Source organism: Neovison vison, chromosome 3 (assembly GCF_020171115.1).
Source record: "Neovison vison isolate M4711 chromosome 3, ASM_NN_V1, whole genome shotgun sequence".
Classification (NCBI taxonomy): Eukaryota; Metazoa; Chordata; class Mammalia; order Carnivora; family Mustelidae; genus Neogale; species Neogale vison.
Window position 1 is genome coordinate 38805801 of NC_058093.1, and position 16962 is coordinate 38822762.

The following is a 16962-nucleotide window of genomic DNA, read 5'->3' on the forward strand; positions in this document are numbered from 1 at the left end:
GGGTGGACCCTGTTTTAGGGATTAGAGAGACCTGGAAGAAGAGAGATAGGAGGAATAAGCAGGAAAGAAATGATTAAGATCACCACTGAGGAAACAAAAAGATAGAAAAGTAAAGAAATAGAAGAAGTCAGGGGAGTGGAGCCCATAAAATCAAAGATGCACAAATATTTTCCTAGTGCAGAAGTGGAAATCTCTGGAGGAAGATCTATGGGAAGGAAATGGAGAAGCAGAGAGTAGGGGAGCCAGAGGAAGAAGGGCTCAGTTGGATCTCAAGTGGGGTCCTTGGAACAGATGTCCCTTTTCCCAAAGGGCAGCTCACCTGTGTTCTGAACATCCTGGCTCAGCTCATTTCCTTATTTCCCTTCATGGTCCTGTGATCCTGAAGCTCCCCAGATGATCAGTGAAGGAGAACCAGTGGACGTGCCCAGGCAACTGCTATGTGACGGGGAAGGTAAGTACAATTTCAATTTCCATTTTGCTAACCAAATCTTTGTTTTTCTCTCCACAAGGAGGAAAATTTCCCTTCTCTTCCCTCCTCCACTGATTCCCTTCCTCTTCACTTCTTTTTACAGAAGAAATGTGTAAAGCCAAGTGAAAAGGGTCAAAAAGAGAGGGAATTATGTATGGTAAGGGAGGGAGATGAGTGAACCATTCTCAGCCACTGGTGATAGTGACATAAGCCATGTTAACTTCCAGGTCAGGTGAACTCAAAGGCAGGAGGGTCTGACGTCAGGGACATTCCCACCTGGAAGCTACTTGAGCCACCTTGATTTTCAGGGTGGTTTTTCCTGCTGTTGTTTCCATTGGTCGTATGCTGGATCCTCTAAGGGATTTTATTCTGTTCAGCAGAAGGTAACAGTGCCTGTTTAGAAATGTGTGATGAAGAAGAACCTCAGGAAGACTTGAACTCACTACCAGAAAGTGAATCAGGTAAGGGAGGGCAAATGGCAGGATTTCCCTCCTTTTTTTTTTTAATTGATGAATAGTATTCCATTGTGTATATATGTATCTACCTATCACATTTTCCTTATCCATTCTTCTGTTGATGGACATGTAGGTTGTTTCTATGTCTTGGCTATTGTAAACAATGCTGAAATGAACATGGGGACATAGATAGCTCCTTGACACACTTATTTTGTTTCCATCAGATATATACCCAGAAGTGGAATTGCTGGATGATATGGAGGTTTTAATTTTTAGGTTTTTTTTTTTGAGGAACCCCCATACTGTTCTTCATAGTGTCTACACCACATTATAATCCTACAAACAGTGCACCAAGACTTCCTTTTTCCCACATCCTCACCAGCATTGGTTATCTCTCATGTTAATTATCTCTTTTTCTTAACAGCAACTCTGCCATATGGCATAACCTAAAAATAGAGGTAACATCTCATGATATTTGCAGTCCCCGGGGTCAGGGAAGGGAATATTGAGTGGACATTGAGACTTCTGCCTACTACAATGAGACTTAAGTACATTTCTAGAAAATAACAGTCCAGTTGAGCCATTGACTTTCCCAAGTAAATAATGTAACATATTCTTATCAAATGGGACATCAAACAAAGCTGAGCATAAATGTATTAAAGAAAAGAATCTGGCTTTAGAAAAGAGTTATAGTAATTGGGTTAGGTACTACAGAGAAGTGAGTTGTACCTACTTTGTCAACTGCCTGCAGATCTCAAATCATGCATAGTGTAGACATACTAATGTTCAAATCAATTATAAATTGATTATGCATAGGAGAATTTTCTAGGAATTCTAAAATTATTCTTCCTTTATATTTAATCTGGTAGTTTCTTTCTTTTTTAATTAATTACTTAATTATTAATGAGAGAAAATTTTATTTTTTTATTGTGTTATGTTAGTCACCATATAGTACAGCATTAGTTTTTGATGTAGTGTTCATTGTTTGTGTATAACACCCAGTGCTCCATGCAATTTGTGCCCTCCTTAATACTCATCACCAGGGTCACCCATCCCCCCTACCCTTCTCCCTTCTAAAACTCTCCATTTGTTTCCCATAGTCCATAGTCACTCATGGTTCCTCTCCCATTCTGATTTCTCCTTCATTTTTCCCTTCTCCTAATGTCTTCCATGCTATTCCTTACGTTTCAGAAGTAAGTGAAACCAAGATTTTATTTAGTTATTGGAGAGAGAGAGAGAGAGAGATAGAGCGAGCACAGGAGCAGGGGGGCAGGGAAAGAGGGAAAGGGAGAAGCAGACTCACCGCTGAGCCAGGAACATGACATGGGGCTTGATCCCAGGACTCTGAGATCATGACTTGAGCCAAAGGCAGTTGCTTAACCATCTGAGACACCCAGGTGCCCCTTAATCTGGTAGTTTCATTTGCAAAATAGATCCTTCCTATTAAATTTATGGAGATTTTTTAAAAGAAAAGAAACTGTTAGACGATGGTCTGAAATTAGCAATTACTGGTTGGGACATGGGAACTTTTGGTCATCTTTCTCTCTCTTATAGAAGTACTATCAAAAGCATTGTTTACTTTTGACATGTCCAGACTTCTCCTTTGAAACTCAAAGTTACCTTTGGTGAAATTTTGCCATTTATTAAGAAAAGTGCAAGACTAATTCTGAGAGTACAAAGAGGAAGTGGAGTTCTTTCAGGAGGAGACTGTAGCTTCAACCAGGACACAGCCATGGCAAGTAACAATGAGGTCACCTGATGCAGTCCTTGATGAGAATTGTGTTCTGCAAGTGAATGGAGTATTGGGTTCATCCATTGAGCAGAGACTGCAAAGGGAACGTATGATTGATAACATGATAGCAGTTGACCTCAGATTATTTGCTAAACAAAATGATTTTGTTTCTCAAATTGATGAGAGGTTTTGGAGAGGGACTCAAGGCCAAGGGTGACCAAATATTTTTGCACACACTAGCTACTGTCTAATGGACCCACGTCCATCAATAAGTTTTGCATAGGGGACTTCTCAGGTCTGTGCCTCCATCTATTTGCTTTGGATCACTTCCTTCCAGCATTCAAGAAGCACAAGAAAATCAAGAGCAAACAAACACACATAAGAAAACCTTTTGGAAAATAGACAAAAGTTAGAGTAAATGAAACAGTAGAAGAATAAAAAATATTAACAGAATATTTGCTAAATGCTACACCTCCAAACCAAAGTGTCTAACTACTTTGTGTCTAATTGCATATACACCTTTAAGTAATAAGATTAATTCAGGGGATGCCTGGGTGGCTCAGTCGGTTAAGCCACTGCCTTTGGCTCAGGTTGTGATCCCAGGATCCTGGGATCAAGTACCACATTGGGCTCCTTGCTCACCGGAGAGCCTGCTTCTCTCTCTGCTTCTGCCTGTCACTCTGCCTGCTTGTGCTCTCTCTCTCTCTCTCTCTGACAAATAAATAAATAAAATCTAAAATAAAAATTAATTCAGAAATAAGAACTCAATGAAACAAGGCAGAGCTCAAGTCATTATTGAGATGGATTGATCAGTCACCCAATCTGAGCTGGGCACAAGAAGCAGTGGATTGGGCCTATTGGCCCAAAGATCCAACATGATGTTGCCATTCATTTCTGCCATGAAATCCATTTTTGGAGGGATAGACCATCATGCCATATCTTGATAAGCAAGATGCATGGTGGAAGGAGGTATGGTACTTAGAGAATATAGTTTCTTTTTAAAAGGAAATTGCTTTTAGGTAGAGTTTTAGGAAGCTTGTAGTTCAGGAACTGCAGACTTTCAGACCTGGGGAGTGTTTATAACTAGGTTATCATTTAGTCATAAAAACAGGCTTTCTGGAATGCGACTCTTGCTGATGGGCTGATTTTCAGAAGTGTGAGGTTGTCACTGACTGGCTTTAAATGTGGTTAGTGATGTAAGTAGTGATGGACCAACTGGGATGAGTTTAGAACTGTTCTCATAATTACTTTTTACTATTTTCAAAGAATAGCTGTTTTTTTCCTGAAAGAATAAGATCTTTTTCCTTTATTCTTGAGCCTACAGGTAGAAAAGTAGGAATAAAAGAAAGCAGAATGAGGTATAAAAGATGGGAAAAGCATGCCTTTGGCAGCTCTAGGTTGTGATTATTGGAGCAGGTGTAGTCTTTTAGAAGGCAGTTCATTTTAGCTCAGGATATCATGGTGCAGCATGAAAGCACCAGAAGCTCTTCCCTGGTCACTCTCAGGATCTATGGACTGTAATTTTCTTGCTTCTCTTTAGTATCTGGAAAACTAGAAACTCTCCAAATGAATAGAGAGGAAGAATCAGAAGAATCAGAAGAGCTTAGTTCCAGACTACTACTCTGTGATGGAGAAGGTAATTATGACCTAGAGAATAAGAAAAACAGAAACAGAGCTGATAGAGAAAAAAAGACAAGGGAGGAAAAAGGGAGACTTAAAGGAAAGGCCAGAGATGGGGATGGTCAATGGAAGATTTCAGAGGAAGAAGCAGAGAAGGGGTGATCAAGAAGGGTACAGAAAAGGGGGTACCTGAGGTAAATTAAAGTCTTCATACATCACAATTTTGGCCCAGAAGCTGAGCTACCAGCAGATGGAAATGAAAAGTGTTCCTGTGTTATGTGCTTTTCAAAAGATGTGCCGGAAGGTCCTGAAAGTAGCCAAACATGTGACATGATGGGTAAGGCCACCGGAGAGTTGTGGGATGGGGAGTGGCTCTATAGGGTCTGGGTAGTGGCAGGTGGTCCAGTCCATTCCAGTATCCTGTTCCCTGTTTTGTTTGACCTGACCCTTTTGGGACTAGTAGAGAGGCAAGAGATCATAATAAAGTTGTGTTTAACAGGATGGGCCCTGCTGATTACACATGAGTGTTGTAGTAGAAATACACACTTAAAGATGGCAGTATCATGTTTACTACATTAGTCTACTAATAATGAACACTTGAATTTATAAAGTGATTTCCATCCCTGTCACACCCAATCTTCTGTGGAGCCCAAGAAAGCCAAGCATACTTCTGCTAGTAGATAGCAGTGTCTTTTTGTCACAACCTTAGAAAAATCTCAAAAGATAATTAGTGATGCCACTTACTTGTCAAGAGGAAAGACTATCCTTAACTCAGCACATATTTTTGATGGATGCCCTCTAGCATGTTGCTGGTTTATCTAGTGATTTCCTATAAATATTTTCACATAAGATTTTGTTTAATCCTCACAATAATCTTAATACCTGGACAAATGTTCCTGAGTAAAGTGAAGTACAAAGGTATTTCACAGTGTTTTTCCAAGGACTGTTGAGAAACAAAGGAAGACCTGGGGCCCATCTTGGACTCCTACTTCTGAACTCAGTAGGTTTTTAGTCCCTTCAGAAGGGAGAGAGAAATGATAACCCAAACATCTTTATAAATTCAAGTCTTCTGCAGTATGAGTAATCCTAAAATGTGTAACTTTTGTTTTTAAGTTCTGTTTCCCTACCCTCACCTGTCAATTCTCTAGATACTGTGGATCTTGAAAACACCTCTTCTTCGGGAAGACTCAAGAGGAAGAGAAGTAAGAGTACATAAGATTTTACTTGCTTTTGATGTTAAAAATGAGGTTTTTAAATGCTAGAATTGCACTATTACTATTTATAATATTAAGTGATGATAATATGCTATCTGCCCAAAGATGTCCATATCTTAATCTCTGGAATTTGTATTACCTATTATCTTATGTGGCAAAAGAGATTTTACAGATATAATCAAGTTAGGGACCTTGGAAGAGGAGATTGTTCTGGATTATCTGAGTAGACCCAATATAATGGAATAGCTCTTCCTAGCTGTGGAGAGAGGGGGAGTGGCCATGGAAGATAGTCACACAGAGATACCATATTGTTGGCTGGAGGAGGAGGAAGATGGAAGGAAAGAACCAGGAATATGGATGACCTCTGGAATCTGGGGAAGTCAAAGATATGTATTCTACTGCACAACCTCCAGAAAGGAATGAAAGCTTACTGGAATCTTTATTTTAGCCCAGAGAGACCCTTGTCAGACTTCTAATCAACATAACTGTGAGATAATAGATTTATGTTGTAAGTCACTAAATTTGTAGTCATGTTATGGCAGCAGTAGAAGAGTAATACAGACTTTGGTTATTGGGGGTGGAGTGCAAGTGTAATGCATTCCTTAAAATGTAGAAATGTTTTTTGGAATTGGACAGTGGGCAAAGGGAAGAATCTTAAGTGGAATGATAGAAAATGTCTAGATTACCTTAAGCAGTTTGTTAGAAATATGGGGCTGCAGACTCTGCTAGAGAAAGCTTGGAAGTGCAGAACATGGTAGAGAAAACCTATTTTGTCTTAGAGGATATCCAAATCATCATGAGGACTTGGTAGAAATATGGAAGTTCAAAGTGTCACTGGTGACACTTTGAAGGAGATAAGGAACATGTTTTTTGAAACTAGAGAAAGGGGAAGCCTTAGTATGCAGTGGCCAAAAGCTTAGCAAAATTCTGTCCTGCTGATAGTGTGGAAGACCAAACTTTATGGATATATAGCTAAGGAGGTTTCTAAGCAAAGTGATAAAGGTGCAACTGGTTTCCACTTTGCTGCTCATAGTAAAATGCAAGGGGAAAGAGGTAAATTGAAGGAAGAACTGCTTAGCAAAAGGAATCAGGATTTTTTAAAAAATTTTTTATTTCTTTTCAGCGAAACAGTATTCATTGTTTTTGCACCACACCCAGTGCTCCATGCAATCCGTGCCCTCTCTAATAACCCACCACCTGGTTCCCCCAACCTCCCACCCCCCGCCTCTTCAAAACCCTCAGATTGTTTTTCAGAGTCCATAGTCTCTCATGGTTCAGGATTTGATGATTTGAAAAGGTCTCAGCCTTTCCAAGCTGCAAAAGGTGCTAAAATTTGGAGCTTCACTGTCAGGAAAAGTGTGGTCTGTAGTGATAACCAAGAGTATGGCTTTACAACTTTCTGCTAATGCGCCAGAAGTAGTGAACAGTCATCGTATTCAGTCAACGAGGAAGAGGTTCTTTGAAGGGATTAAGTATGTGACTCACAGATCCCCTCAGCCATGTCCACAGAAGTAAAAAATAGATACATGATTGTATAGGAAAGATCTGTGGAAGGGTCTGTCTAATGGAGGAGATCCCTGTGACATACATGGGAGTGCTATGATCCCTAAGGATCTTCTATCAACAGAAGCAGGGACATCCAAGTCCTAATCTCTGGAACCTGTAACTGATTACTTCACATGGTAAGAGACTTTGAGGGTGTGATTAAGCTAAGGATCTTGAGATGGGGAGACTGTCCTGGATTGTGTAGGTGGCCGCAATCAAGTCACCTGGGTCCTTCAAATCCTGTAGCCTCCAGTGAGGAGCAAAGCCCTGTAGACACCTTGGTTTTAGCCCTGTGAGACTTGTGTCAGATTTCTGCCATTCAGAACTGTAAGATAATAAGTTTGTATTCTTTTAAGCCATGAAACTTATGGCAATTTATTACAGAAGCAATAGAGAACTAACACTTTTCATAAGACCAAAAAATGAAAAAAGGAATGTGGTTAGATCACATCTTTTAAAATAGCAATTTACATTTTTTTCAGAATGCTCACATCTTTATTTATTTATTTATTTATTTATTTATTTATTTTTAATATATGATCTTTGTTGGGTTTCTGGATGGTGCAGTTGGTTGAGCATCGGGCTCTTGGTTTTGGCTTGGGTGGTGATCTCAGGGTCATAGGATCAAGCCTGGGGTCAGACTCCACACTTAACTCGGGGTCTGTTTGGGTTTCTTTCTCCCTCTCACTTTGCCCCTCCCCACCATGTGCATGTGTGTTCATATGCTCTCTCAAATAATAAATAAATTAATCTTTAAATATTTGTGGTGAAAAAATAATGAATAATGTTTTTCTGAAAATAAATAAATTGAAAAAAAAATTAAAAAAAATAAAAAAAATAAATGATCTTTGTAAACTTTAACATATATCTTTCCAGATTTTTTTCTAGGCATATATTAACACATTTAGAATTTTATCATATATCTGAATAAATCTATTCATACAGTTAGATTTTCTTTACTTTAGAGCAGTATTTCTTGCACAAAACTTTACAAACATTTAACATTTTACCTGTAACATTTTACCTGTAAAAGTTTACCATTCATTTCTGTTTTAATTTGCATTATTTTCATTTTTGTTGTGGTTAAGCATTTTCCAGTTATTATTGGTCATTTGATTTCCTCCTAAAAATGCTTGGTGCATGTGTCTTGCTGGTGATACAATCCTGCTGGCCTTTTTTTTTTTTTTTTAACCATGCTGAACAAGCATAGAACTAATAATATATATACTACATTTTGCTGACATATGTTGTTATTTTGTGTTGTTTAATGTTATTCTTTTTGGTTGGTATTATCTTTTGTCTTAAGGAAGATGGAAAATTTTATGTAGTAAAATCTGTCAGGCTTTTCTTTTATGGTTTCTAGCTTATACTTAAAATTTACAGTGATATTTCCCACCTCAAAATTTTAAAAATATTTGTATTTGCTTTCAGAATATCAGAAGTACTTAATACTTTTTAATGTTTATATCTATATTTCACATTTTTTGTGTATGATGCGAGACACTAATTTCAAGAAATAACCCCAATATTTTTTCTTTATGACTTGAAATGTCCTTTTTATGTGCCTTTCCTTATATTCATGGATCTGTGCCTGCACTCTGAAACACTGGTTTGTTTATTTCTACTCTGAAACACTGGTTTGTTTATTTCTAATGCATAGCAATTGGTTTAATTACAAAGCTCTCAAGTATATTTTGCTATTCCTACTCTTTATAGTTTCTTTTGCAAGGAAAAAAGTAAACAATGCAGGGAGGAACATCAGAAAAGAGATTTCAAATTTTTTCACCACTATTGTTCAACATAGTACGAGAAACTCTAGCAACAGCAATCAGAAAACAAAAAGAAATAAAAGGTATTCAAATCGGCAAAGAAGAAGTTAGATTCTTTCTCTTCGCAGATAACATGATACTTTATATGGAAAACCCAAAAGACTCCACCCCCAAACTACTAGAACTCATCAATTCAGTAATGTGGCAGGATACAAAATCTATGTACAGAAATCAGTTGCTCTCTTATACACTAACAATGAAAATATAAAAAGGGAAATTAGAGAACCAATTCCATTTACTATAGCATCAAGGACCACAAGATACCTGGGAATAAACATAACCAAAAGGTAAAGGATCTGTACTCGAGGAACTACAGAACCCTCATGAAAGAAATTGGAGAGGACACAAAAAGATGGAAGAGCATTCTATGCTCATGGATAGGAAGAATAAACATTGTTAAAATGTCTATACTGCCTATAGCAATCTATACTTTCAGTGCCTTCCCAATCAAAATTCCATCGGTGTTTTTCAAAGAGCTGGAGCAAACAATCCTAAAATTTGTATGGAACCAGAAGAGACCCCAAATTGCTAAAGAAAGGTTGAAAAAGAAAAACAAAACTGGGGATATTATGTTGCATGATTTCAAGTTTTACTACAAAGCTGTGATCCAAGATAGCATGGTATTGGCACAAAAACAGACATAGGCCAGTGGAACAGAGTAGAGAGCCCAGATATAGACCTGCAACTCTATGGTCAAATAATCTTTGATAAAGCAGGAAAAAAATATACAGTGGAAAGAAGACAGTCTCTTCAATAGATGGTGCTGGGCAAATTGGACAGCTATGTGTAGAAGAATAAAACTCGACCATTCTCTTACACCATACAGAAAGATAAACTTGAAATGGATAAAAGAACCTAATGTGAGGCAGGAATCTATCAAAATCCTAGAGGAGAACTTGGGCAATAACCTCTTTGACATCAGCCACAATAACTTCCTTCAAGATACGTCTCCAAAGGCAAAGGAAATAAGAGTTCAGTAATCCTGGCTTGCTTATTGTGGATGAGTTTTAGAATCAGTCAAGATTTTCTCCCAATACCTCCCCAATTCTGTGAAAATACATTGAAATTGCAGATTAATTTGGGTAGAATTGAAGGAGAATGAACCACACATTTTTTTCAGATCACCTTTTATGTTCTTCGAAGTTTTAGTTTTCTTTCTGTAGATCTGGCACATTTTTACTTTCCTTATGAGCTTTATTGAGATATAATTTCATACACTAGCAGTCATCATTGTTAAGGGATGACTAGATGAGTTTTAACAAATGTGTTGTCATGTAATGCTGTAGTCATCACATGTAACATCTCCATCATCCAGTGAACCTGTGTCCCTTTTCCTACCCTCTGGCTCTTGACAACAGCTGATGTTTTTATCACTATAGTTTTATCTTTTCTGGAATGTCATATAAATGATTTCATACAGTACACAGTTTTCAACACGTGGCCCCCTTTTAAAAAGATTTTATTTACTTATTTGACACAGAGAGAGAGAGAGCACAAGCAGGGGGAGTGGCAGGCAGAGGGAGAGGGAGAAGCAGGCCCCCGACAGAGTAGGGGAAGCCTGATGTGAGACTCCGTCCCAAGGCTCCAGGACCATGACCTGAGTGAGCTGAAGGCAGTGGCTCAACCAAATGAACCACCCAGGTGCCCCTCGTGGCCCTTTCATTTAGCATAAAGCTTTTGAGACACAACCATGCTGGTATGTGCATCATTAGTCACTCCATTTTTACTGCTGAGAAGTATTTCATTATATGGATATTCCACAGATCTACTCACCTGTTGATAGACATTGAGTTGTTTCTAGTTTTTGGCTATTGCAAATAACACTTCTAGGAACGTGTGCATACGAATCTTTGGGTGGACATATGATCTAATTTTTCTTAGGTAAATATGTAGGAGTGATCTACTGGGTCATATGAACATAAGTACATATTCAACATTTTAAGGATCTGCCAAAGTATGTTTTATGTTGTATCTTTTTATATTCCCACCAGCAATGTAGAAAGTCCCCATTACTCCATATGTTTACTAACACTCTGTATTGCTAATCTTAATTTTAGCCATCCTCATAGGTGTGTAAGGGTAATTCATAGTTTTAATTTGCATTTTCTTAATGAGTAATGGTGCTGAACCATCTTTTTATGTATTTAGTTGTCACCCATAGATCTCATTTAGTGAATTGTCTATTCAAAATTTTTATCCATATTTATTTGGGTTGTCTATTTTCTAATTTTAAAGTTATTAATATATTCTGGATAGAAGTCCTTTGTTGGTTATATACTGTATAATCTGTAGCTTCTCTGTTCATTTTCTTAGCAGTGTCAAAGAGCAAATTTTATTTTGAATTGTAACCTCATTTTTTATAATTTGCAACTTTTCAGTTCTATTTAAGAAATCTTTACTCAAGATACTATATTTTCTTCAAGAATTTTGATGGTTTTTAGTTCTTGCATTCATATCTGTGATCCAATTTGAGTTAATTTTGCTTATGGTGTGAGGGAAGAACCCACTGTTCCTTCCTCCCTTCCTCCCTCCCTCCCTCCCTTCCTTTCTTCCTTCCTTCTGACATTCAGATACCCAGTTGTCCCAGATCATTTGTGCATTGAATTTATAAGTTAATTACCTTGACATCCTTGTTGTAAGTCAGTTGTCCATATGTGTTTGGGTGTAACTTTGGACATTCTTTTCTATTTATATGTATGTTTATCTTTATGCCAATATTACACCATCTTAATTACTATAGCTTTATAGTAAGTGCTGCAATCTATTAGTGTAAGACCTCCCATTTTGTTTTTCTTTTTCTAATTTGTTTTGGCTACTTTAGGCTCTTCACTTTGGAGCTTCTTCTGATTTTCAGTTCAGTCACTGTCAAGATCATGTCATTGTCCTAGGGTGCCTGGGTGGCTCAGTCAGTTAAGCGTCTGCCTGCAGCCTAGGTCATGATCCCAGAATCTCGGGATTGAACCCCAACCCCACACTGGGCTTCCTGCTCAGTGGGGAGTCCACTTGTCTCTCTCCTTCTGCCCCTCCCCCAGCTCATAAACTCTCTATCTCTCAATTAAATAAATAAATAAATCTTAAAAAAAACATGTCATTGTCCAAAGTGCCTCCTGAGCTCCAGCCGTGTGTCTATGTATTAGGCCAACAGAGGGAGAAAGGGTGAAGAGCAAAATACACCTTCCTGCAGAGGTCTATCTCTTCTCTGAAAAGCTTTCCTAGAGTTCTCTTCTTCCCGCAACAATATCCTGCTTTTACTTTACTGATCAGATCCTAAGCTGGTGGCCATGGGAGCTTGAAAGGGACATTATAAACTAGGGTATTGTACAGACACATTGACATCTCTAATAATGCAGGTATTCTGTTAAATAGGAATGGAAGATGCCCATCTGGAACACAGTCTGAACAACTGACCTCATCAGTTCTTTAAAATTTGTTGAAAGTTCCTTTGTACACTAATGTATGGTCAATATTTGTAAATGGCCTATGCCACTTTAAAATACTGTATATTGGGCTCTAGCTTCTCCCCATACACATCTTCTTTGTCAAGAACAACTTTGTTCTAAATCTTCTAAATTAAGCTGTATTGGGTTTGCACAGAGATGTGTTCAGTTTTCCCACATGATTGTGTATTTGCCAATTCCTCCTTATTCTGTTGATACTTTAAGTACTATGAGGCAATTCATGATTGTTATGACTTAGTGGATTTTTTCAATCACACAATCTTATTCCTTATCCTTCTAATATATATTCTTTTACCTTAAATTCTCTTTCTTGGGAAGCTAAAATTGTTATTTTAACTTTTAATGTTTTATCTTTGAATTTTTAAAATTTCCTTTTCATTAAGTCCTCTTGTACAGCCGTGTTTTATGTTTCCTATAGCAACACTTAGTTTTTAAAATAATCTTCTCTGATAATTCTAATCTTTTAATAGTTCAGTTCACTTTGTATTTTTCATGGATTCCTGATATATGTGGATTTATATCTTCTATATTACTGTTGACCATTCTTTTCCTGTGTTTTTATGTTCATTCCCTGCTTTCTGATGGATTGAGATTGAATTCTATATTCCGTTCTTTTCCTCTGCTATTTTGGAAATTTGAGATGAGATTTCTGGCATCTCTTTAGCGTGCCTCAATCCCAGATGATGTCGAAGGTCTAATGAACATGGGGATTCACCATATATTCGGCATTTGACCCATCTGGAATTCTGCTGCTCTCCTTGGTATTGAAACTGCACTCCTTGGTAGGTGAACTTGGTCTTGCCTGGATTTCTTCACCAGGTAGCTATTGTTGTGTAATATTGTATCATTTTGTTTTTAATTTTCTTTCATCACAAATGTTGAAACTATTACCATTTTTTGCAGTTGATATTTCCTTAATTTAAATTTTTTTTTAAATTTTATATGCTCACTCTTCTTTCTTTTACTTTTTAAATGATCAGTTACTTAATTAGGTTCTTTGTAAGAAATTTAATACCACCAATTTGTAAGGATAAACTCCATTTGTGAGAGAAAACACTGAGTGTGGGTAGTCTAAAGCTGCGGAACAATTTTGGTTTTTGGCAGAATTTGTGAGACCATAGTTTGCTGATCGACCTTGTGCTGCTGTGCAATCTCATATTTCTTCTACTCTCTGTCAAAGAGCTCACCTTCCTGGTGTCTGGGTTTATACAGCTTCTTCTTGAAGTAAGCTTCAGTGACGTGTTTTGGGATTATCATAATGCTGATACCAATTTTGATGGAGGCAGCAATGACAAATTTCTGATGTGTTCTACCAGAGGAACTCGACTGAGGGCGAGAGGTCTGGTCATAAGTAGCAAGCCACTGCTCAGTGGTTTCAGGAAAACCACCTTCTTGTCTCTGTGATACCCAGTGAGGATGACAATGGTCCCAGGAGTGATGCTAGCTTGCAGTTTTCTCATGCTGACTGAAAGGTTTTCTGTCGTGGCTTAACAGCTTTCGAGTCACATCTTCAGTAGGATAATACCTATTTATTTTGTAGGTATTTTTTACCGCCATTCTGGTTTTGTGACAGTAGCAAGAAACTTTTCCTTTTCAACCCTGGATTTAGCTGTTGATTACTTTTTCTTGTATGTGGCCTTTCTGGAATGCAGAGCCAATCAGGAATACCTGCCATTTCCTCTGACAAGGATGGGGTTTTTGCGACAGTCAGACTTCCCCTTCTTTGGTGCTTTAGCCTTGAGGTTCCCCTTCTTAACCTTGCTACCAGCATCAGCCTTTTTGGCTTTCAGTTCCTTCTTCCTTGTTTCTGGCATCTCAGCTTTGTCACCCGCCGTCTTCCAAGATGGGAAAGAGCTCTTTTCTTTTCTTTCTTTCTTTCCTTCTTCTTCTTCTTCTTCTTTTTTTTTTTTTTGTTTGACTTTTGTTCAGCTGACTTAATTCTTTTGGTTCTTTTCGTGAGTGATCTCTAAGTGGCAGACTCTCCAAGTGTTATCTTTGCAAATTTGCCTTGATCGAACTTTTAAAGCAAGATTAAAAATTTTAAGTTGACATTTATTTCTCCTCAATACAGTAAGGTGATTAATGTGCTGTCTTATCAAATTATTGTGTGATGGGTGAAAATTCTTCTTTTATTCTAAGTGTCATTGCTTGGTAAATAATCTTTCTTTTCTTTCTAAAGCTCTTTTGCCATGATCGAATAATGGAAAGTTTAGGGACAGAAAACTTGGGAGAATTTTGTGTAAACACCAAGATACTTCATGTAGATTCATAATTAGCATTATACTATTCTTACTTTGTCATGTTTCCATCTATCTATCCATTTGTTCCTTCTCTTCACTAACCCGTCTTCAAGTTTGAAACATCTCAAAATTGCAGATATCAGTACACTTCCCCCCAAATACTTCAACCTGCATATCATTAACTAGAATTCATTATTTGTTTTCAGTTCTTTTCTTTTTCTTTTAAGATGACCATTATAATGAAATGCACAAATGTGAAGTGTATCATCTGATGAATTCTGATAAATGTATTCCCCCTGTATAAATCCTTATCTAGATACAGAACATGACCATCCCCCTGCAAAGAACCTTTATGTCCTTTGGTATAGCCTTATCCATCACTCATGAGAGAGAACCACTTTTCTAAGTTTTCTCGGCAGGTTGGTTTGGCTTGTATTAAAACCTTAAATAAGTGAGGTTTTGGAGCATGTTCTCATTTGCTGTAAGGTTTCTTTAACTCAGCATATTTTTCAGATTTATTCACATTGTTGGATATATCAACATTTTGTTCATTTTCTTTGCAAAGTATCACCCAGTATATAAGTATACCAAATTTTGTATATATATTCTCCTATTGACACATACTGCAAGTGTTTCCTGTTTTTCGTTAATAAGAAAAAGCTGCAGTGAACTTTAACATTCTTGTAGAAGACTTTCTGTGGCTTCATGTCTCAGATCCCTTGTATAAATACCTAGGAATGGAATGTCTGGGATATAGGATAGGTACATTAGTTCTTCTCCCTGAAAACCCACGTTGGTTGTGAGGCGGCACAGACAGGCTGTGCTCAAGTTGAGGAATACCACACTTCAGAAACCTCGGTCTTAGGAGGAAGCTGCTGGCACACCTGCTCAAACCTTACCCTTGAAGGAAACATTATATTATTAGCTGGAGCTTGATCAAATCTCCTCTGGGGAGAGGAGGGAGTTTTCTATTTTATACAGGTCAGTAAACAAATCTGCTCTCTGATCTAGAGGATTACATTATCTTTGGCTTCCAAGGTTATTTGTTACTCAAACACCCTTGCCAAAAAGATATTTTGAGGCATGTGGAAATGCCATGGAAAATTGCCTTCCCACAAATTTACCAAACACAGCAGATCCTGGTAAATTTACCCATGAAGACACGACTCCATCAGCCATTTTGATTAATTTGGCCAGTGTAGGCTAAGACCAAATCCACTCAATTTGTTTCCTACAGTATTTAACAAATTTCATAAAGTATAAATGATTTAGGTCTCTAATGACAACCCTAAAGTATAATTTACCATGTTTTCATAAGTGGTCAAGTGAAGTGCATTTCCACACAAGATGTGCAATTCCAGGGGCACACATGGTGACTCTGAAAGGGAAGCATTTATAGTTGCTGAGGTTCCCTAATGGAACATACATCAACCAGGGGAAGATGGATGGTGCCTCCAACGTGGGCCTCTGGCGGGCTATGAACCTTGGAGCTCCCAGTTTCATTCATTGCATCTAGTTCTTGATTTGGGGGTGGGGTTCAGTTGGGGGGGCACTTCCTGAGGATAGTCCATCCCAATCGGTCCTTTCTATCCATGACACAAACCGAGTGGCATCAGCCTTCCCTAACTGCCCACCCTCCCAAGTGACTGAGAGTAGGGGTAGGGATGATGTCTAGAGGAATCTTGCATGGGATGTGTAGATGCTGGGGCCAATCTCTGTTTTCTTGTCTGATGCAGAAAGGTAGACTCATCATGTCTGTGGTAAGAGATATGTACTGGGGTAGTTTCTCTCTGGAGGAAGGATTCAGGGCAGTTCTGCTAGACAGATATCATTAATGCTTCCCCTTCCACCATACCTGTTAGACTTTAGAGGTGTCTGGATTTTTGCTCTTCCTTTTCTGCCACAAAATCTGTGTGTACTGTTTTGGTGGCTGTAACTTCATCTCCTTTCCTTACAATCTCCTATTCCCACTCTGACTTTTATCCTGAGGGTCAGATACAAGTCGGACAAGGGCATTTTCATAAAATGTAATCAGATCAGAATTAAATCTGAATCCCCTAGGCTCTCTGAAGGCTCTGTTCTACAGACTGATAGGAGAAAGAATGAGGCATCATCTCCAAGAGCAGGCAGAACAGAATCCTAAATTTTCAGAATTGTTCTAACACCATTAATCCCCCACCACTTTTTATCCTGATCATGATGCAGGAAGGAACTAATCCCTTTCTGGGGACAGCTGCCTTCACTGACAAAGGAGCCTTCCAGAGGTGGGTGTCCAGGAAGAGATGAGGGACATAGAGTCGGACAATCAGTGCATTGGAAGGAACTTTTTGATAAAGGGCACCATTGTCGGACTACTAATGATACAGGCCATGCTTCTGACACATATGAGTTTCTAGGGCC

General features: G+C 38.2%; 1 protein-coding gene and 1 pseudogene across 8 annotated transcripts in view; one reads left to right on the forward strand and one right to left on the reverse strand.

Moving 5' to 3' along the window:
• SP140 (SP140 nuclear body protein) overlaps window positions 1–16962 on the forward strand; it is a 75422-nt gene that overhangs the window by 37850 nt on the left and 20610 nt on the right. For 5 of the 8 annotated variants that reach the window (XM_044241817.1, XM_044241823.1, XM_044241818.1 and 2 more), the window contains exons 10-14: window positions 386–451; window positions 847–930; window positions 4197–4292; window positions 4509–4613; window positions 5425–5478. In XM_044241817.1, the coding sequence (XP_044097752.1) occupies window positions 386–451; window positions 847–930; window positions 4197–4292; window positions 4509–4613; window positions 5425–5478 (405 nt within the window). The remainder of the gene's footprint in view (window positions 1–385; window positions 452–846; window positions 931–4196; window positions 4293–4508; window positions 4614–5424; window positions 5479–16962) is intronic. The other 3 variants (XM_044241822.1, XM_044241821.1, XM_044241824.1) reach the window with 3 other exon arrangements.
• On the reverse strand, window positions 13311–14002 carry LOC122902070 (annotated as a pseudogene).